General features: G+C 38.8%; 1 protein-coding gene across 32 annotated transcripts in view; it reads left to right on the plus strand.

The window, feature by feature from the left end:
- The window catches only part of ank3b (ankyrin 3b), a 643,030-nt gene that overhangs the window by 585,216 nt on the left and 33,862 nt on the right, over positions 1 to 23,952 (plus strand). For 27 of the 32 annotated variants that reach the window (XM_051923878.1, XM_051923871.1, XM_051923889.1 and 24 more), the window contains 6 exons: positions 3,133 to 3,255; positions 3,678 to 3,704; positions 9,369 to 9,450; positions 10,549 to 18,129; positions 18,958 to 19,032; positions 21,021 to 21,152. In XM_051923878.1, coding sequence (XP_051779838.1) covers positions 3,133 to 3,255; positions 3,678 to 3,704; positions 9,369 to 9,450; positions 10,549 to 18,129; positions 18,958 to 19,032; positions 21,021 to 21,152 — 8,020 coding nt within the window. The remainder of the gene's footprint in view (positions 1 to 3,132; positions 3,256 to 3,677; positions 3,705 to 9,368; positions 9,451 to 10,548; positions 18,130 to 18,957; positions 19,033 to 21,020; positions 21,153 to 23,952) is intronic. The other 5 variants (XM_051923869.1, XM_051923873.1, XM_051923884.1 and 2 more) reach the window with 3 other exon arrangements.

Below are 23,952 nucleotides of genomic sequence, written 5' to 3' on the forward strand. Positions count from 1 at the left end.
ATACTTGCCATGTTTTTTCTCAGTTATGTCTTTAACATTTGCTTCTATTAATTTTTCTACAATGCAATTTAAAATAATTAATTGTTCCAATCGCCTTGATATATAATGAGACAATATTTGCTAATTTCCATTTTTTTACAATTTTCCATAATATGGAAAGATTTCTGGAAGATACAGGAGAAGTGTTTGTATATGTAGTCCTTAATTTCCTTGAGCACTCTTAGGTGAATGTTACCTGATCCTGGCAATTTATTTGATTTCATCCATTCTAACTCTTAGACTGCATTTCTCTTTTTATTCTTCAAATGATTTAGCATTTTGTTAACATTTCGTGTTACTTTTGGGAGTTTCAGAAAATATCATTAAGGAATTGCTAATTTACTTTTCTATATATTTTATTTATCCCTTACATATATTTAATAAGCTTGACTTCTTTGACTAGTTTGTTTTCCCTAAAATAGTGAAAGAAATCTTTTAGTTATTCAGATATTCTTCTTATGTCCTCATAAGCCTTAGTTGGCACTGTTTAGTTACTTATGCAGAAAATGCTTCTGCTGCTTCTTCTGAAATCACTCCCTTAATTCTTAAATCATCCTTTTTAGTAGCTGTTTTAAAACTGCTATTGTGTCAAATTTTGCTCTACATCTGTTCTGCATTTTATATAATATACTTCTTTAACTGCCTAGTATGTCCTATATTCAAGTTCATCTCACTTTGGTTTGTTTAGACTTCACCAAGTCTTCTTAAAATTTTCCTTAATAAAGTTAAATTTTATCTTTTAATTTATTGTGTATATGCTCTGCTATCCATATTTCTAGCCCGCTTAATCAGGGAAGGGTCAAGGGGCAGCCAGAACCACTCCTTGCAATCATGGGTCTTAAAGCAGGAACAGCACCTGGACAAAGTGCCAGTCTAATGCATGGAGAACACACACATATCAGGGCCAATATAGCACCTCCAGTTCACCTGTCCTTCATGTCTTTACACTGTGGAAGAAAACTGGAGCACCTGGAAGGGAACCCAAATGGACACAGGAAGAGCATGCAAACTGTACACAGAGAATGCCTGAGACATGAACCCTTCTCTCTTTACAGCACAGCAGCAATGCTACCACTGTGCCATATAGTAAAATCACTAAATTGTGATAGCTAAATCCTAATGGTTCAATAATCTCTGCATTCTTAAATCTGTCTCTATCATTTCAAAATATTAAACCCAGACAGGCTTTACATCTTGTTAGTGTTTTCAAATATTGGGTTATAGATCAGGCACCTATATGGTGAGAAATGCTAATTGAGCCAGTATCTGAAACCACCTTCTACACATGCATTTCTCTGTGTAGTGGTGCACTCTACACTGGTAGAAATAAGACACCAGTTGAAATTTGTCAAAAGGGAGAATTTTTTGTATATCATTTTTACTGTGGTTTATCATGAATGCCAGCTTTGTTACCTGTTGCAAATGTGAAGCATGTGTTGTAGTGGCATGGTGGGGGGTGGGCATTCCTTTACCTGCTGACACAATGTGACATGTGATGATACAACTGTGGAGATGGAAAAAGAAGGCAAAATGTGAACAGTGAACATTTAATTGCAGAGGGCTTTCTTTGCAAAAATGGAAGGACAGATGGAACGTGGTACTTGGTCCTGAATGAGGTGTCTTTTAGAAAAAAAAAATAATGATTTGCATACAGATATAGTGGAATGATTTTGCATGTACTGAATCACATACACACACCTACATACTGTACATACTGTTATGTTACTACCAAAATGTGAATTTCTGTCTCATTCTCCACCAGACAACTATACAATAGTCATAGAAAAATATAACTTATAATCACTCATATTGTTTCAGTACATGTAATAAAAAAGATCATACGCTAATCTGAAAAATACTGGTACTCCATTTATTAAGGTTATCTAAAAAAGTATATAAACTCACCTAAAAGTTTTCACACATTTGGAATATAAACTACACTGCTAGCATTAATTTGATGTGAGGAAAGGAGAACATGTGAAGTGGCACTTTGTGAATCGAATTAGTGGCGTGACAATGTATGCAAATGAGAGATTGAACAATGGGCTTTCTTTATGAACATAGAAGGATGGATGCAACGTGGTATTTGGCCATGAATGAGGTGCCTTTTTAGAAAAAAAAATTATGATCTAAGTACAGCAATATTGAATTGCATACACACCCACATGTATTGAATCACACACAGTTTTACAACGTACGCAAGCGAAGAAAGATGATTGGTTATTCTTGTTTTTGAATACACTATGAGGTGTGCTGTCTGTGCACTGCAATGTTTTCACACACCTTGGAATGCAAAGCACACAGCTAGCATCAATTTGACATTTGTTGTGCTCCGTAAACTCAGCATTCTGTATGTGCAGCTCATTCCGTCTACATTATGTCACCTCGTGTGTTCTCTTTTCCCCACGTCAAACTGGGGCTTGCTGTCTACTTCACATTCTGACAGCTTTGTTGCTCTCAGATACTTGGCACACTTTAATGCTGGCTGAGTGCTTAGTATTCCAAGTTGTGTGAAAACATTACATGCGAGTTGACATATTGTGGAGTTTTTATTTAAGACATTTTTGTACTTCTGCATGACAGGCTTAATTCTAAAACAGTTTTTACTTTTTGGCAAATTTGTTCTCTATTTGATTTGTTCAATTGCAGGTTACAAGATTGAATGAGGTTTAGTTTAAGCTGGTAAGAATTGCCGGTTTGCTCACCACCTGAATGAACTTCACATCCTCATATACCTTAAAATCAATTTACCAGAAAAAGCAGTGACAGAATGAGAGAAGCTTATATAAAGGGAACTAGACCAAGGAAAGTGGGAGAGGGTATATACCAAACAAAAAAGACACCTGCTCATATTCCAAGTCTCCTGTGAACAGATACAGTGTTTATTACAGATACAGTAAGTAAATCCACCTTTACTGTGGGATCCCCAGAACTTTGGTATAAAGAAATATGGTAGGTAGATGGTCCATTTCTAATATTATCACATTGTGCTTGTTGTTGGAATCACCTTATACTATACAATAAAGTCCAGACTGACGACTGCAATAAATATCCATTCATTTGTTTATTTATGTTTTTATATTGTCTTTCCAGGTCAGAGACAATGGCCAAGAACCATGTGGAAGACTCTCTTTCCTAAAAGAGGCTAAAACCTCAAAAGGACTGCCACAAACAGCAGTCTGCAACTTAAATATTACACTGCCAGCTCACAAAAAGGTAACAAGGCCTTTCTAGCTCATTGAACAATGTAGTATCAGAAGGAAGAGAACATTTTAGGTAGTTGTAGCACACTACACTGTTAATACTTCGTAAACGTGTCTTTTATCTGTTCTGAACCTTGTATTGTCTTGTGTTCTTGTTGCATCTGAAGCATTTCTTTTCTACTTGGGTCTTGTTTTACAGCTCATGCTTTGGCTGACAGTCCATAGGCTCTCTAGTTAAAATGTATCTCTTTTGTTCTTGTATCATCTTGCAGTAAATGTGTTTTTACCATTTTTTTGTTCTGCTAGCTTTGGTTTTGCTTTAACAAGCTTACATTTTGTGCTTTCAACTTGCCCCTTTTCATATCCTGATATTTCTTTTCCCTGCTGTCCATTATATTATTCCCTGTCTCTGCAATGCATCTTGGAAACCAAAAGGAATTCGAGTCAGATCAAGATGAAGAGGTAATAAAAAATAACCTTCATAGGTTATTTGATTTATAATTGCTTTTCCAATATTATCACTAGTGCTTCTTCTAATGCTTTTATTTTTTTAATTAATAATATAATTATAGTTATTGAAAACAAAATATTTTTATAATTAATTTCAAAAATGATATCTGACAAAAATAAAAATAACAGGTCCACAGTAAATAGCTGCAGACAGGTTTGAAGTATATTTTTATAAAAATTCAGTTCAGTTTAATAATCTCTCGTCCTTTATTTGTAAAAGTTAAAAATATATTTGACATTGTACATTTGTCTATTTAAGTTCCTTAATTAGTTGAATTAAGAATAAGACACTAACTGTGTTTCTGAGTTAAGCTATCTTTTCTTTTGTAAACTCGCTTATTCCAGTAAACACCTGGGGCAATGGGACGTCAGAGTCTATCTTACCAGAATCAGGCCCAAGACAGTCCTGGAAGGGATGCAAATACACTATAGGACATGTTTACTCACACATTCACAAACATATATTTAAACAAACCTATATATCTTCGTGATATGATACAAAATGGGAGTACCTACAGAAAACTTAAAGACAGGGATAATATGTAAACTCCACAAAACCTTTGACCAAACCAGAACTTTAACCTTAGACTCTGGAGATATGAGGCAACAGTTGTAACCACTGTACTACCCTTAAACAATGGTATTTTTGGTTATAAACAGTGATGCAGGGGATATCATCCCTACCTCTTAGCTCCAGGGATTCAGGTCAGATCCAGACCTCATTATCATTTGTGTGGGCTTCACAGATATCCTCCATGTTCACATGGATACTGTAATTTTCTGCCAAATGCTAAAGATGTTAGTGTAGGTGTGTGTGTTATTTTGCCCTGTACTCCATCCAGTGTTTGTTCTTCCGTTGTGCCCTGTCTTGTTAATGTGGGCTCAAGATCTGTAATAAAATAATGGATGGATGACATCCTAATAAAGAAGAGCACAGTGGTTCATATTTCAATTTCACAACTTCAGTGATCAGAGAGGTGAGATTGTGTTGGTTTGGACATTTGCAGAGGAGAAATGCCTAGTATATTGGGAGAAAGATGCTAAGGATTGAGATACCAGTGAAGAGAAAAAGAGGAAGGCCTAAGAGAAGGTTTTATGGATGTGGTGAGAGAGGACATGCAGGTGATGGGTGTAACAGAACAAGATGTAGAGGACAGAAAGATATGGAAGAAGATGATCCACAGTGGCAACCCCTAATGGAAGCAGCCGACAGAAGTAGAAAGAAAGTGATCTAGGTTCCCTACATGGTTGTTGTCTGTTAGCAATTTAAATGTTCGTCCTGTTTCCACATAGACATTGTACAACAGGCAAAACCAAAGTATTCAATAGACTACTCGAGCTTACACATCCCAGATGTACATGTATTAGGATAACAGTTGACCCTAAACTGGACCTGAGCTGATGTGTGCCAAAACTGGTACTCTGTGAAGGTTTTCTCCTTACTCTTCATTAGATTCCACCAGAATGCCCTGTAGCTCCCTCCACCTTAAAATGGAAAAAAAGTAGTTTCAGAAAGTGAATTGACGGATATCCTAATATAAATCAAAACAAAGCAAGACCTTACAAAATAAAATAATTCATTATTTAGTTAATTGTAAATACATGTTTATTAACACTAGAATTACCAGAGTCTACGAAAAAACTCGTAGATCCGGCCCACCTTAAAACCGTTCTCAGCTCTCTTTTGTCTTCTAAATGTGCCGATTAACACGAGCAGCAAGCAGCCGGCTATTCCATCCCCCACCGCCGCAGAACGTTCACTAAGTTTTCCCATCTCATGCCTTGTTTGATTATCTGGGAGTGACTGAACTGCTAGAGTTTTAGAGTGGAAATAATAGATCGCTATTTGGAACATACACATTTCATGTGTGTTCCGTTTCTACAGTAATCTGTGTAAACACATTTTTAAAACAGAAACGTTTTTCATATTTTAGTAGTACATGACAAAATGTAGGCATAAACTATATAAAGTATGAAGCCTGAAGTCCAAAGATCAAGTGAACACTTTGACAAAATGTTCAAGGATGATACAACAGCTTCCGTGACATAGCGGTAAGACTTGTTGACTTGTAATCAAGAGTCCCCGGTTTGATTCCCACTCACTCCTATATTTGCCGTTTTCAGTAGTGAGCTGCTCCTTTTGTTAATATTATACAGTACACACATACATTTGGTTTGCGTTTGTAACACACGGTGTGCATTTATAGGACTTATAAAAGTTACCATTTTTTTTTACTTTTATTCTCTCTAAATCACAATCACGATACATACTACCGCCCCCCTCCACCCAGGGATCTGACGCTGTTATTTTTTATTTGAAATGGAATAATTGGAGATGTGAGTGGTGTTTTGAGACAATGGAACTGGACATTCTCTCATCTGGATGGATAAAAGCTGACACACAAACGCTGGCGAATCTGCATTCTTCGTATCTCACTGTCACTTGATTTTTTTTTTTATTCAGTTTTATTGAGTGTTCCTGCTCATGCTGAATTAGTGTGCACCTTATGGTGTATGATGTCAAAAAAACACAGACATAGGTATATATGATATTTGGAATTATTCGTTTTATGACCTGTATAGTACATTTTGGAAAACTTTGTGGCATGGATGCAACATTATTCATATTATTCATATTCATTCGCATAACATCTTGCGGTTTGTAATCAGCGACTGCGTGTTTTTTTTTTAGTACAGAGCAGTAAGTTCAGCGCTATATGCAATCATCAGATTCAAATGTTGACTGTTCACACACACGCAAGGATAGTCTTTCCTACATTTACAACATGTGTACCTGTTACAATGTACACGCTTCTCTCTATGCTGTGGTTCCTATTACACACCTGAAAGAAAGAGACAATATACGTGAAAATATCATCGCACTAATGCAATATTATTTGAAAACGAACAGTGTCAGATCGGGTGTGGGTTTATGTTGGCGCTATTACTGAAAGAAAAAAAAGATGAACATGTGTGTTGATCCTGCAGCACTGAATAAGCTCACACGCTCTAACATCCCCCCCCCCCCCCCAATCCCTCCGATCTGACTCTAAGTAATAGCGCAAGTACAGACGCAAACCAAGTGTATGTGTGTACTGTATAATACAGTATTAACAAAAAGAGCAGCTTATTACTGAAAACGGCAAATGCAGGAGTTAGTGGTGATCGAACCGGGGACTCTTGATCACACTTGGTTTGCGTCTGTACTTGCGCTGTTTCTTAGAGTCAGATCATGGGGTGATGTTACAGCGCGTGAGCTTATTCAGTGCTGCAGGATCAACGCACATGTTGATCTTTTTTTCTTTCAGTAATAGCGCCAACATAAATCCACACCCGATCTGACGCTGTTCGTTTTCAAATAATATTGCATTAGTGCGATGATGTTTTCACATATATTGTCTCTTTCTTTTAGGTGTGTAATAGGAACCACAGCATAGAGAGAAGTGTGTACATTGTAACAGGTACACAAGTTGTAAATGTAGGAAAGACTATTCTTGTGTGTGTGTGAACAGTTAACATTTGAATCTGATGATTGCATATAGCACTGAACTTACTGCTCTGTAATATTCTATCCTCTGCATGCCCTGGAGTACAAAAGAAACAGCATACAGCAACATGTGGGGACTGGCAAGATTGGGGAAAAAAAACACGCAGTCACTGATTACAAACCGCAAGATGTTATGCGAATGAATATGAATAATGTTTTATCCGTGCCACAAAGTTTTCCGAAATGTACTATACAGGTCATAAAACGAATAGTTCCAAATATCATATATACCTACGTCTGTGTTTTTTCGACATCATACACCATAAGGTGCACACTAATTCAGCATGAGCAGGAACACTCAATAAAACTGAATAAAAAAAAATCAAGTGACGGTGAGATACGAAGAAAGCAGATTTGCCAGCGTTTGTGTGTCAGCTTTTATCCCTCCAGATGAGAGAATGTCCAGTTCCATTGTCTCAAAACACCACTCACATCTCCAGTTATTCCGTTTCAAATAAAAAATAACAGCGTCAGATCCCTGGGTGGAGGGGAGAGAGGTAGTATGTATCGTGGTCGTGATTTAGAGAGAATAAAAGTAAAAAAAAAACGGTAACTTTTACAAGTCCTATAAATGCACACCGTGTGTTACAGACACAAACCAAATGTATGTGTGTACTGTGTAATATTAACAAAAGGAGCAGCTCACTACTGAAAACGGCAAATATAGGAGTGAGTGGGGATCAAACCGGGGACTCTTGATTACAAGTCAGCAAATCTTACCACTACGCCACGGAAGCTGTTGTATCATCCTTGAACCTTTTGTGAAAGTGTTTACTTGATCCTTGGACTTCAGGCTTCATACATTATATAGTTTATGCCTACATTTTGTCATTTACTACTAAAATATGAAAAACGTTTCTGTTTTAAAAATGTGTTTACACAGATTACTGTAGAAACGAAACACACATGAAATGTGTGTGTTCCAAATAGCGATCTATTATTTCCACTCTAAAACTCCAGCATTTCTCCCAGATAATCAAACAAGGCATGAGCTGGGAAAACTTAGTGAACGTTCTGCGGCGGTGGGGGATGGAATAGTCGGCTGCTTGCTGCTCATGTTAATCGGCACATTTAGAAGACAAAGGAGAGGTGAGAATGGTTTTAGGGAGGGCTGGATCTACGAGTTTTTTTGTAGACTCTGGTAATTCTAGTGTTAAATGCTGAAGTGCTGAACAGCAATGCAATGTTTAGTTGTACTTAATATTCAATATATAGTATCTATGTATATGATACTTGTATGTTGACTAAATATGCATTTAAAGATTAAGTTGCAGTTTGGCACTGAAGCATTATATCTTCTGGATCCATTCATGTATAAAATAAAGGAAAACTATCAATATTCTTCATTCTATATTTATAAAATAATATTAGATCAGAATAAATTAATTAGAAATTAGAAATATGTTCCATGCTCATATTTAAGATGAATACACTACATTTATTAATATTTTTATTTAAAAAATACTTAGCTGTTGCTTTAGTTTCAAGTATTATACAAATTGCAGTTACTTAATGCAAGTTACATATAATGAATATTTCTTAAGCTTAGCAGCTTGCTTAGTATCCCACAGTAAGTCAATGTTGGTGAACTGACAGCTTAGGCATTAGACCTTATTGCCTAGAATTTGTTATATAGCATATCACAAATAGGGCACACCATGTAAGGAATAATAAATCAGGGACTGCAACATATAGTAATCTCTGCACTGTTTAATTGTTTTAGATTTCTACTCCAAGCACCTCTAGTTAGAATAGTAGAAAACCTTGTTGATCGGCTGTTGACTGATCTTCATCCTTTTCATTTCGGGCACAATAAAGTTTACATCCTACTTGTTTGTCTGCCTTACTCTGAAGTACAGTCAGTGAATAAGTTACATTTAGTGATCTCTTTGTGTTTTGAATCCATTTTTGTCCTAATGTTGTCAACATAGTAAGAGTGAATACAGTATAATGTGAAATTATCTTTATTTTGATTTTAAAAAATGTGTGGCTGTATGATTAACTAAAAGGTTAATCAATGAAACAAAATCCAACATACATTTTTTTTTTTTTTTTTTGCTCTGTTACAGACGGAAAAGCCTGAAAGGCGCCATACCTTTGCATCATTAGCTTTACGTAAGCGCTACAGCTATCTGTCTGAGCCTGGAATGAGTGAGTGCAAATATTTAATTAATAATTACTAACATTCTTCTTTTGTAATTATTAATGCCTGAGAAATACATTTTTTTTTAAATAATTCTTTGTCCTTTGCATAATATTGCCATACATAATATGTAAGTCCACATGCTTGTTTCTGACTCTGCATGGTTTACTGTATTTTAAGTTGCAGTGCTTGCTCACCTTTTGTTATTTTTCCTTGTTAAACATTTTGTTTATGTTAAACCATTGTGAAGTTTTCTTCTGTTATGCAACATCCACAATATATTTTACTTTGATTCAATTAACCAAAGGGTTAATAATAATACGACAAAGTCAAAGTAAAATTCCTTTTTTAATTTTCTTACCTTATGTTAGAAAACTCCTTGCTCTTATTGGCTTTGTGATTGTGCAGCATTTTTTAACAAAAGTGCATGGAAGATTGAGACTTGACTTTCTTCCTTATGCTTCACAGTTTGCACTTCAAATGCCTGTCACTAAGAGGTATTCGATATTGCATGAAATACCAATTATGGACTTAAACTCTAGATATCAGAACCTGTGTTTTGCTATAATATATTTTGCTTTAATACAGGTGCAAGGGTGCTTTATAGTTTGCTTTTTTTCTTTTCTGTTTGGTTTTCCAGAACAACAAAATTAAAGCAGTATTGCCATCACTCAAACATAACAGATAAAAGGCACGTTAGTAAAGAAAGGGTAGTAAGGTTTAGCCTTCTAGCACATCAAAAGTCAATAGAGTAGAGTTTCTGTTGTTCTGAACATTTGGGTTGTGTGTGTGTGTTTTGCCATTTGTGTTGAGCATTGTCTTGTGCATTGTGTTCTCGTCTATGCTTTGTTGTGCATTTTTTACTTTTTATTGGACTTTTTCCATTGACCCTCGAGTCAAAAGAAACCTATCATGATTTCCTTCTCCCGCATTCATTTCATTTTTTTTTTTTTCATTTTTATTTTGCATCTCAGACTCTCATAAATGTATTGTTCTTCCTTCTTTAATAATGCAAGACTCACTGACCAATTTTTTTTTCTCTGGTCTCTCTGTTTTTCAATCATTTTTGTTGATTTTATGTTGGATTTTTAATTTAATTATTTAAGAAACAGTTGAAAGAAGTGCAGGAACAACAAGAACACTGCCTGCTGCTTACGCTTACAAACCTGTCTTTTCAACAAGATCTTACCAGGCATGGTCAACGGCTCCAATTACAGTACCTGGACAAGCAAAGTCTGGATTTACTTCATTGTCCAGTTCCTCATCCAACACTCCATCTGCTTCGCCACTAAAATCTGTCTGGTCTATTTCTTCAGCTTCTCCAATCAAGTCCACCTTAGGAGCTTCAACAACATCTTCAATTAAATCTGTTAGTGATGTAGCTTCTCCAATAAGGTCCTTTAGGTCAATTTCGTCTCCCATAAAGACTGTAGTGCAGCAAACCCAGTACCCAGTTCAGGTCTCCACATCTTTAATATCTTCACCAGGCAAAACATCAGTAGTGCCAGAAACCACATGTGTAAAAGGACTTCCCTCTTCTCTCTCTTCAAGGACATCCCCTGTCACTACTGCAGGATCTTTATTGGAAAGGTCCTCTATTACTATGACACCTCCAGCATCCCCAAAGTCCACTGTTAATATGTACACATCAACCTTACCTTTCAAAACAGTTATGCCATCTTCAACACCTGTCACATCTTCCCCTATTAAATCAATTCTGGGTCAAACTTCTGTAAAATGTACAGCTGATATTTCTGCTGCATCTAAAGGATCACAAATTGCTTCACCAGTTAAATCTTCAGTAGTATCTACAGAAACAGTTTTACTGAATGGCTCTCTTTCACCAATTAAATATCCCTCATCACCAGCCTGCTTATTAAATGCTGGGCCTGCGTTGCAAGAAAAAATACACAACACAACACATACAACAGTAACAACATATGCCAGCCAAGCAAATGATGAAACAGATAAATCACTTACACCTGGTGTTGCAGCCTCTTATGCTTCCCTGAAACCTATGTCTTCTTCAGCGCCTTTAGCTTTCCAGACAATTCGAACTCCTGCTACAAATTCCATATACGCTTCCTTGCGTTCTATTTCTTCCGCAACAACGTCTGCTACATCTTCAACAATTACTGTACCAGTATATTCTGTTGTAAATGTCTTGTCAGAACCACAGCTCAAAAAACTTCCAGAGACATCAGTCACAAAATCAGCAGCAGCTCTTTTGTCTCCCATAAAAACAATTTCTCCCGAAGCACGAACACAAGTTCAGTCTTCCTTCTCCAGGACTTTGTCCCCAGTAAAAACCTCTCTATTTATTCCCCCTGCAGCTCTTAGATCTACCACTTCATCGTCTTTGTCTTCAAGTCAAGAAATATTAAAAGATGTTGCTGAAATGAAAGAGGACCTAATGAGAATGACTGCTATCTTACAGACAGATTCCTCTGCGACAAGTAAAAATTTCCAAACAGATGTTTCAAAGGAGCATAAAATTGAAGACGAAGAGCCATTTAAAATAGTTGAAAAGGTGAAAGAGGACTTAGTTAAAGTCAGTGAGATCCTAAAGAAGGACACTTTTATTGATGGCAAAAACTCCCATAAGGAACCATCTCCAGATGATGAATGGGTCGAGTTTTCCAAAGATGAAATCGAAGAAGCTCAACTGAATGCCAAAAAATGTCTTCCAAGTTATGAGACAGAAACTGTTCACATAAAAGCAAAAGCTGTTTCTGACAAAGATTTTAATTTAGCAAAGGTAGTTGACTACCTAACAAATGACATTAGTGCAACCTCTCTTTCAAAAATTTCTGACATTAAAAGTAGATATGATGAAGTAAAGAAAGAAGGGGAAGAAAAACAGAAGCGAATTCTCAAGCCTGCTATTGCATTGCAAGAGCATAAACTAAAAATGCCACCCTCAAATATGCGGTCCTCAGCCTCTGAGAAAGAGTTGTGCAAACTTGCAGATTCTGTGTTTGGGAGTGATGCTATATTAGAATCTCCAGATGACTTTTCACAACATGATCCTGATAAAAGTCCTCTTTCAGACAGTGGCTTTGAAACCAGAAGTGAAAAGACTCCATCAGCACCACAGAGTGCTGAGAGCACTGGTCCAAAACCATTGTTTCATGAAGTGCCACCTGTTATTACAGAAACAAGAACTGAGGTTGTGCATGTAATTAGAAGCTATGAGCCTTCTTCAGATGAAACTCCAGAACTTAACACAGAAGAAATAGTAGCATCCAAAATGCCTACAGAGTCTGAATTAAAGCAAAGTGGGTCTATCAAAGACAAAGTTAAAGCTTTTCAGATGAAAGTAAATTCAGAAGAAGAAGAGCATAAATGTGTGGTTAGCAAAAGTATGTGTGTTAAGGAAGAAACACATATTACAACTACAACAAGAATGGTTTACCATAAACCTCCATCTAAAGAAAATACTTCTGAAAGACTTGAAGAGACAATGTCAGTACGTGACATAATGAAGGCATTTCAGTCAGGGAGAGACCCCTCAAAAGAGTTAGCTGGACTTTTTGAGCATAAGACAGTTCCTGACTCTATCAAAGGTGATGAACTTTCTCTAAGACACAATGAGAAAGAAATGAAGACAAAACCTAAAGTAGAAAGAATAATTGAAGTTCACATTGAAAAAGGTCCTAAAGCTGAACCAACTGAAGTCATCATTCGAGAAACTAAAAAGCACCCAGAAAAAGAAATGTTTTTATACCAGAAAGAACGCATGCAGGGGGATGATGGCTTAAAAGAATTAACTGATAAAAATTATGTGGACGATGAAGTACAACAAGAGGAAGAAGAGCTTACAGCAGAAGAATCCCTTCCTTCTTATCTGGAGTCTTCCAGGGTAAACACTCCTGTTTCTCAAGAAGAAGACAGTCGCCCTAGTTCTGCACAGCTCTTATCAGATGACTCTTATAAAACATTAAAGCTGTTAAGTCAACATTCAGTAGAATATCATGATGATGAATTATCAGAGCTAAGAGGAGAATCCTATAGATTTGCTGAAAAAATGTTGCTCTCTGAAAAGCTAGATATATCTCATTCTGACACAGATGAATCATTGGCTGATCAGCCTGTTTTCATGGGATCAGAGACTGAGAGACTTTACAGTGAAAGAAAAGCAACTCCTAAGAGAGAATTTATTTTAAAAACATCCAAAGATACTTCAGCAAATACTGGTGGCAAAATATCTAACAAAGATGATCAGTTTGATAAATTGACAGTACTACATTATACTACAGAACCTGGGAGCCCAAAGCATGCAGTATGGATGAGATTTACTGAAGACAGGCTGGACAGAGGTAGAGAAAAGCTTATGTATGAAGATAGAGTAGATCGGACAGTAAAAGAAGCTGAAGAAAAGCTAAACGAGGTGTCCCAGTTTTTTCGTGATAAAACTGAAAAGCTGAATGATGAGCTTCAGTCTCCAGAGAAGAAACCAAAGAAAAGGGAAGGAAGAGAAACAAGATCTGGCCCCAGCTCTACAAGCAGTAGCCCTGAAAAGATGCATTTTAACAGTGGTGCAGCCCATGATGAATGGGGTAAGACCAAGCTAAAAGATCAATCGGTTGGCAAACTTTTTGGTAACTCAGATGAAAGGCGGTGTTCAAGCTTGCCCAACAGTCCTGAACGGCGAGCATTTTCAAAGTTTGCAGAGGAAAAAATAAATTACGGAGATGGTATTTTCCAAAGCAAGACAGGTGAGACCTCTCAACCTTTTCAGCTAAAGCAAACAAAAGTGAGTGCCGTAAGACTAAAATTTGAAACAAATCAGGCCCAACAGGCACAGCAGCAAGAAAAGGGTCCACAATGGAGTCAGTCAAAATCTCCTGTGAAAAAACTGCAGGAAAGTAAACTTCCAGTGTATCAGTTTTACACAAGAGACAAAAGTGTGAAAGCAATGGATACTGCTGATGAAACAGCTGCACTTGGTAAAGGGATGGAGAGTGGAAAAGCCAAGGTGGTCCCTGTCCAGGGTAGCGATGCTTTGAAGTCAGAATGTTCACTAGTTGACCAGAAACAGAGAACTGAAAAAAACATACAAAAAACTGTCAATGAAGTTACTGCGGAAAAACAGTTAAGATGTCATAAAAACAATAATGTCGATTCACAAGCTAAAGCAGACAGAGAAAAAAAGGCTTATCAGACTTGGGAAAATCAAGTAAACCATAAAACTCCAAGGGAACTATTTTCTCATACTTTTGTGCAAGATTCTTTAAAAGACAACAGAAGTGATTATACTAATGGTCAGCCTTTATCAGTCTCAGAAAAAGAACAACAGCTTTCAAAAAACGAGTTCCAAAATAAGGAGACTGTAGTCACTTCTCCATCAAAAAGAATAACCTTTGCTGAATATACGGCTCCTGAAGATGGTGATAATGGTGGTGGTGGCTGTGATGAAATTAAAAGTCGGACTCTAAAAAAAAAGACAGATTCTGGTTCCTCCCAGATTCCAGTTAAGGCCTCATCTAATCTTAAAGGCATTACTAATGACCAGATAAAAAAACCAAATTGGGTACCATTGTCCAAATCAACAGAAAGAACTGGTTCACAAATACCAACATTAGCTAAAGGCAAGGCTCAGATAAGCAATGAAATAAGTCCATCTAGGGATGAACTGGAGTCTTCAGCCAGCAGATCTCCAGATTCTCTGGAGGTCAGTCCAACAAAAGAATCTTTGGCCAGAGAGTTACATGATCCAAGCCCCTTGGAGCATATAGACAAAGCAGCTCCTTTAGTCAGTCCAGAAAACTATAAGGAGATTAAGACTTTGCCAGTTTATGTTAGTATTGTTCAAGTAGGAAAACAGTATGAAAAAGAAACTACTAGTGGTCAGCAGGGAACTTACAGAAAAATTGTTAGCCAGGAAAGTAGAACGGTGCAAGAGACCAGAGGAGCCTTTTATACAGTTAAAAAACAGCCTCCATCCCCCCAGGGTAGTCCAGAAGATGACACTCTGGAGCAAGTATCTTTTATTGATAGTTCTGGAAAAAGCCCACTGACTCCCGAAACACCTAGTTCTGAGGAGGTGAGTTATGATCTCACTTCCAGGACTCCGGATTCCCTAATAGGTTTCATACCAGGTAAACCTAGCCCTATTCCTGAGGTTTCTGAGGAGTCTGAAGAGGAGGAACCATGTAAGGCATTTTCTTTTAAGGACTCACTGCCTGATAGGGCCAAACACACTGTATCAGAAAGTGCAAAGGGAAATAAAGAGTGTGGGAAAGGAATAAAAGATAAACGTGTTGCTTATATTGAATTTCCTCCACCCCCTCCATTAGACTCAGAACATTCAGATGCAGACAGAAAAGAGCATCAACAAACTTCTGACACAGAAGTTGAAATGATGGAGGTTAATCTACAAGAAGAACATGACAAACACCTTTTAGCTGAGCCAATTATTAGAGTTCAGCCACCATCACCTCTGCCCCCTGGGGCAGATGACAGTGACTCAAGTGATGATGAATCTGTTTTTCAGCCTATTCCATTTAAAAAGTATACCTTTAAACTCAAAGAGGATGATGAAGATCAAAAATCCCCATCCAAGACTAAGAAGACAGAAAGGAATGGAAACCATAAGGAATCAACTCCCAATGGGTCTGGCAAAGGGGATGATTTTGATCTTGAACAAAATGGTAATGATCAGTCAATAACGGAGTGTTCCATTGCAACTACAGCAGAGTTTTCCCATGATACTGATGCAACAGAAATTGATTCTCTGGATGGTTACGATTTACAAGATGAAGATGATGGCTTAAGTGAACATGACCCAAAACTTACTAATCTTATACCAGAAAATAAAAAAGATTTGTGGACCACAGAAGGAATGCTGAAACCAAGTGATCGCTCATTTAGTCAAAGTAAGCTTGAAGTCATTGAGGAAGAAGGGAAAATAGCAAATGACAAAAAATCACAATCAAAAGGACATGTGTCTGAGAAAAAATCCGAAGAAGAAAAAACAACAAATGGACAAAAATATAGTTTGGAAGGAAGGCATCCTGAGAGACATGGATTTGCAGACACTTACTTTAGCTATAAATTAGATGAAGAGTTTGCAACACCTTTTAAAACTGTTGCTACAAAAAGTCTGGATTTTGATCCATGGTCCAGCAAAGGAGGGGATGATGAAGTGTTTGAAGCTAGGATAAAGGACGATGAGCCTAAGCCATTTGGTTTAGCTGTAGAGGACAGGTCGCAGGCGACAACACCAGACACAACCCCTGCCAGAACTCCAACTGATGAAAGCACTCCAACTAGTGAGCCTAATCCCTTCCCGTTTCATGAAGGGAAGATGTTTGAGATGACTCGCAGTGGTGCAATTGACATGAGCAAGAGGGATTTTGTTGAAGAAAGACTTCAGTTTTTTCAGATTGGTGAGCATACTTCTGAAGGGAAGTCAGGGGACAAAGGGGAAGGGGTTAAAAAAGCAGATTTAACTGCTTTGCAACCAAAATCAGGAGAGGCAAGAATAGAAATAAAGATAGAAGCCCCCATAGACATAAAAGCACCCGAAGGTGAACTTGTCAAGATTAGCTCTGACTCTGTGGAACCAGCATCTGGAGAGAGTGTAGCAGAAAAGTCCTCATGTATGGTCACCTCCTCTAAAATTGATTCTAAATTACGTACCCCTATTAAAATGGGGATTGCTGCTTCTATGACAGTTAAGAAAGATGCTGGCTCATCTGAGGTGTCCGAGACTCATACATCTGGGTTTGAAGTATCAGAGGTTACAGACCTAGAGGTGTCACGTCAGAGAGATTCAGAAATGTTAGATTTTCCAAAAGATAATTTTAATAATAATAATAACCTTGAAACATTAAATGCCCAAGTAAACAATGAAAGCAATACTACTGTAGTAAATTTACAATCAAAAAATGATCATTCGGTGCAGAGAGTTAGCCTTGTTAGTACCTCACTAACAGGTTATGAAAAGGAAAGTACAAACCAGACTGGGCATAATAAAGATAAAAGTAAATCATCAGAAATTCAGACTAGATGTTCAAAGTCAAGGCTTCCAATCAAGGCCCCAAGCCCAGTGTCTCGGCCACAAAATACAGGTCAAAAAATAGCAAAGCATCGAACGAGGCAACCGGCTAATTTTGATTCCAAAAAAAGACCAGATGCTAATATACCTCTGGATCCCAGGTCAAAAATCCCAATCAAAGATGTCACCAAGTGTAATATAACCCCTCCTATTAAAGTTCACATTACATCCAAGTCAGAAAAAATAGAAAAAGAGAAAACCAGACAGTTACCATCCAGACTTCCTGTTAAGGCAAAATCTAGTTACAGTGCCACCACAGTAATTAAGACAAGCAAAGAACAGCTGAGTGAGGTATGTAAACGTTCTATTGAGTATTTTAAGGGCATTAGTGGGGAGACACTAAAGCTTGTGGACCGCCTTTCTGATGAAGAGAAAAAGATGCAGTCAGAAATGTCTGATGATGAAGACAGCACATCAAGAAACACATCACTGTCAGAAGCTTCTCAAGTTTGCCAACCATCCATAACATCGAGGTCTGCTAGAGACTTGAAAACTGAGTCCACGCCTATAAAATCAAAATATGAAAAGGCCGACAGTGAGAGGAGAAGGAGTAGGAGGACTGGTGGAAATGAAGGCAGTCAGGTTTCTGGGCCTCACGTGGCTCACATCGTGGAGATCAAGCCTAGTTTGTAAAACTTTAAACTTGTTGATCTTAGTGCATGAACCGTTGTGATTGCTTGTGACGTGACTTAACTGTAGTTGTCATTTTGTCATTGTCATTTGTGTGTGCTGTCCTCTCAAATTCTGTCAAGTAGTCAGATATTGCAGCATGCCAGAGTGATTGGTGCACAGAAAATGCTGGAAGTCGTTTGTGCAGTGCTACTGTGTCTGTCAGAATAGAAAGTGAAGTTGTGAATCTGACAGTGTATCACAAGACATTAGCAACACACACAAGCTGTAAGCATGTACTGCTCCATTACACTGTGAACCCACCTAGTTTAAATGCAGCTGCATAGGTACTTACAGAAAACATGTTTTTTATTTATTTATTATTTTTTTGATTGATTTATAAATTAAATTTGCCTGTATAGATCTGTAGGATACATAGTTTCTAATTAATCAGAGCACTGGAAAGTAAGTTATTTGTTTGTCAAAAATCTCTGTATATCCTTTTTTTGTCACTGCTAAAGAAACATTTGAAATAAAATAGAACATTTTGTGCATTAAAAAAGGCTACACTTACATTATTATCAGATTTTATTAAATATTTGGTGAAAACAATATTTAATTTAGGGAGTAGCTATTTTCAAAAAAGTTTTTTTTTACTACACGTACTGCATGCTTGGCCAGAAAAGGATATACGCTTTATGCATATATTTATATATAAATATATATATCTATATCTATATATATATACGTATATATATATGTATGTATATACATTATATATATATATATATATACCACTTGCTGTTGCTGAATATCATTTTAATGAAATATTTGTGTATAACAGGTCCACAGAGTCCGTGTGAAAGAACTGATTTAAGAATGGCAATAGTAGCAGATCATTTAGGCCTGAGCTGGACTGGTAAGCATTTTAAAATTATCAACAAGGTAAACCTGAAGGAAAAACTAAACAGAGACTGAGAGAAATCAAGAAACATTTTCCAGGAAACTGTATAGGGATTTCTGTTATGATATATCTGCCTGAAGCAGTTACACTGGTCAATTTAAATAATCACTTATTTTACATTTCAGTTGTTTACATGTCATGTGTTTTGATGAAATGGAACATTGGAAGATAAAGTGATGTGCTCACAGTCAGAGAAGTCAGAGTCAGCAGAAGAAAATAAATTAGTATTGTAGGGGCTTAAGTTTTCTTGCCATAGCCTCAAATACACATTTTCTTATCTATATCTTTTTTAAGTAAAAAAAAATGTGCATATACCACAGATACTTATATACCATATATACAGTATTTATAAAAAATATATACACCATATACTGTATGTGTGTGTGTGAGATTTATAATGATTTAAAGATAAAAAATAATTTTAACTTAGCACTTTAGCTTAAAACACTTTAATGAAGTGATTTAACAAATAATACGCTGCATTCAAATTTAAATAATAATGTATATGTACATTGTCACACAACTGCATATGGGGAACAGTTTACAGGCTCTTACAGGTTGGCGCTCTCACCTGAACCTCTCTCCTCTTATTCCCTTGCAGCCCAACCGAGGACCCTGATTCATAGTGACATCACCATTGATCGACCCCCTGCTGACATCACTTCCGGCCAACCCTGATGACATCATTTCTGCTACCCAGAATTCCTTTTCCTGCTACATCAGTTCCAGTTCCAATTATTCTGACTCTACTGCTTCCACCTACCCCCCATATTTATAGAGCAGTCTCAGTTTGTTACCCAGTTCAATTGTGAGCTACGCTTTGAAAACTGGTTGTTCACATTGGCGTAGTCAGCAGGATTTTTGTTCTAGAATTACCCAGAAGCAGGACTTAAGAGACGCTCTATTAGCCATCCTAACCGAACTTCAGTCTGTAATGGTCCAGGTAGGCAACCTGGTCGCTGAGTGTGAGGATCATGTTGCTGTTCGGAAGGACCAGGTGTGAGTTCTGTCCCAAGTAATATCTCTAGATAACCTGACTTGGGAATATGCAAGAGGGGCTAACAGAATAGGGCCAGTCCTGAAAGGGAAAATGCAAGGAGCTTATTATGAATTCTTGGAGGAGAACGTTGCCCTGCCTAACCCCACACAGGTCAAAGCCTTTGATAAAAGTGGTGAAGCCCCCTGGCCAGCAGGCGAGGCTAATACAGGAGTGGAAATTTGACCCTGAGCGGCCAACCCACTCACAGGCGTTTACCCTATGGGGTAGAACCGGGCGCTGGCTAAAGCCAGATATAAACAATGCCAGACAGGTTGTGGAACAGGTTGCCTGATATTTTCTATTAAATGCCCTACCTGACAGTCTCACCCAGCTGGTTTGGGGACAAACTTTTAAAAATATGTGGGACCTCATAGAGGTCGTTGAGCAATATAGGGTGGCTTCACAATTTGGGAGAACAAAACAGTCCCTTCATCAAACACAGACAGGAAGCATCCCTAACCCTGAGCCCCAACAGCACCTTATGGAGCACACACCGAAGCCTCTGGACAAGTAACGGGGCTCTCTACTTGGTAAAGATCCGGAATGCAAGGGAATTACTGTGATGAGGTATTGTGCAGTCACTATGAATCAGGGTCCTCGGCTGGGCTGCAGGGGAATAAGAGGAGAGAGGTTCAGGTGAGAGCGCCAACCCCCGGTCTGGCTGACAGATACCACTATTTGAGCCTGTAAACTGTTCCCCATGTGCACGTTTGTGACAACATATAAGTAGATAAAGTTAGTGAATGCAAAATGACAGCACAAGGGGAACAATAAAAATGAGTAATTATTTATTTATTTAATATGTTTTAATCATAAAGTATGTAATATATATAATTTATGTTCACACTTAAAAAGAGCTGAGTGTTAGTACAATTGAAATCTTTTTACTTTTAATTTTCTACAGAACTAGCTAGAGAAATGAATTTTTCCGTGGATGAAATAAACCACATTCGAGTAGAGAACCCCAATTCCCTCACTGCACAGAGCTTTATGTTGTTAAAGAAATGGGTCAACAGAGATGGAAAAGATGCAACAAGTAAGTGCCATTAATGACAGCAATTACATGTCATTTGATTTGTGAAGTACTGTATATCGCTTTTCAGCCTTTTGGCTAAGATCATGTGTAGTATCTGATTTATAAAGTGTTTCTGAAAAAACCCTTATGTAGCTCAACGTTTTACCTTATAACAGAGGAACTTATTTTAGCTAAGATCTCAGTTGGCCCCCGTATCCTCTTATTACATCTTAAAGAATGACATGATATCTGCTTCTGCTAAAAGGTCAAAAACATATTTTACTGTTTAAAGTAGTGCTTCATGATTTCTGTCTTGCTTTATGTCTTGCTTTCTACTAGTGATCTCAAATGCAAGTATCACTGTTTTTATTGAAGCATTATATTCCAAATCATTTGTTACTGATATACAGACTTTTATTTTAAAAAATGCTCTACATTAAGTATACTTTGTTGAACAGTGAGCTCAGATCTATGTAAAGTTTGCCAGTTCCTGTTTGTAGCCACATGCTTTTTCTATGGCTGCTTTGGTTTCTTTTCACATCCCAGACTTATGCAGATTAGGTTCATTGGTGACTCAAAATTGGGCCATTGTGAGTAAATTCTGGTGATAGGTATCTTGTCCCAGTCCAGTTGCTGCCTTGTACCCTATGCTTCAATGAAAGGCCTTCAATCCTCATGACACTGCACAGGATTAAGCAGGTTCATAAAATTAATGAATGCGTGTTTTTACCTACAATGATGGTTTTACAAGTAATTTATACAATTACTAATCAAACTGAGTAATACCTGTCATATGCCATAAATTCTTTCAATTATGACACATTCCTGTACATTATGAGCAATCATTTGAAAAGTGTGCCTGTTTTTCAGGCTTTATAACACTCACATATGCACAAAAAGAGGCTCAAAATGTGTTTTCAACTTTCCATGCAATAGTCATCCATCCATCCATTTTCTAACCCGCTGAATCCGAACACAGGGTCACGGGGGTCTGCTGGAGCCAATCCCAGCCAACACAGGGCACAAGGCAGGAAACAATCCTGGGCAGGGTGCCAACCCACCGCAGGACACACACAAACACCAAGCACACATCCATCCATCCATTTTCCAACCCACTGAATCCGAACACAGGGTCACGGGGGTCTGCTGGAGCCAATCCCAGCCAACACAGGGCACAAGGCAGGAAACAATCCTGGGCAGGGTGCCAACCCACCGCAGGACACACACAAACACCAAGCACACACTAGGGCCAATTTAGAATCGCCAATCCACCTAACCTGCATGTCTTTGGACTGCGGGAGGAAACCGGAGCGCCCGGAGGAAACCCACGCAGACACGGGGAGAACATGCAAACTCCACGCAGGGAGGACCCGGGAAGCGAACCCAGGTCCCCAGATCACCCAACTGCGAGGCAGCAGCGCTACCCACTGCGCCACCGTGCCACTGCAATAGTCAGGATTTATTAAAAAAATTAATGGGAAAACTTCATCCATCCATCCATCCATCCATTGTCTCCCGCTTATCCGAGGTCGGGTCGCGGGGGCAGCAGCTTGAGCAGAGATGCCCAGACTTCCCTCTCCCCGGCCACTTCTTCTAGCTCTTCCGGGAGAATCCCAAGGCGTTCCCAGGCCAGTCGAGAGACATAGTCCCTCCAGCGTGTCCTGGGTCTTCCCCGGGGCCTCCTCCCGGTTGGACGTGCCCGGAACACCTCACCAGGGAGGCGTCCAGGAGGCATCCTGATCAGATGCCCGAGCCACCTCATCTGACTCCTCTCGATGCGGAGGAGCAGCGGCTCTACTCTGAGCCCCTCCCGGATGACTGAGCTTCTCACCCTATCTTTAAGGGAAAGCCCAGACACCCTGCGGAGGAAACTCATTTCAGCCGCTTGTATTCGCGATCTCGTTCTTTCGGTCACTACCCATAGTTCATGACCATAGGTGAGGGTAGGAACATAGATCGACTGGTAAATTGAGAGCTTCGCCTTGCGGCTCAGCTCCTTTTTCACCACGACAGACCGATGCAGCGCCCGCATTACTGCGGATGCCGCACCGATCCGCCTGTCGATCTCACGCTCCATTCTTCCCTCACTCGTGAACAAGATCCCGTGATACTTGAACTCCTCCACTTGAAGCAGGATCTCGCTACCAACCCTGAGAGGGCACTCCACCCTTTTCCGGCTGAGGACCATGGTCTCGGATTTGGAGGTGCTGATTCTCATTCCAGCCGCTTCACACTCGGCTGCGAACCGATCCAGAGAGAGCTGAAGATCACGGCCTGATGAAGCAAACAGGACAACATCATCTGCAAAAAGCAGTGACCCAATCCTGAGCCCACCAAACCGGACCCCCTCAACGCCCTGGCTGCGCCTAGAAATTCTGTCCATAAAAGTTATGAACAGAATCGGTGACAAAGGGCAGCCCTGGCGGAGTCCAACTCTCACTGGAAACGGGTTCGACTTACTGCCGGCAATGCGGACCAAGCTCTGGCACCGATCGTACAGGGACCGAACAGCCCTTATCAGGGGGGCCGGTACCCCATACTCTCGGAGTACCCCCCACAGGATTCCCCGAGGGACACGGTCGAATGCCTTTTCCAAGTCCACAAAACACATGTAGACTGGTTGGGCAAACTCCCATGCACCCTCCAGGACCCTGCTAAGGGTATAGAGCTGGTCCACTGTTCCGCGACCAGGACGAAAACCACACTGTTCCTCCTGAATCCGAGGCTCGACTATCCGACGGACCCTCCTCTCCAGGACCCCTGAATAAACTTTTCCAGGGAGGCTGAGGAGTGTGATCCCTCTGTAGTTGGAACACACCCT

The sequence above is a fragment of the Erpetoichthys calabaricus genome, chromosome 2, assembly GCF_900747795.2.
Source record: "Erpetoichthys calabaricus chromosome 2, fErpCal1.3, whole genome shotgun sequence".
NCBI classification, from domain to species: Eukaryota; Metazoa; Chordata; class Cladistia; order Polypteriformes; family Polypteridae; genus Erpetoichthys; species Erpetoichthys calabaricus.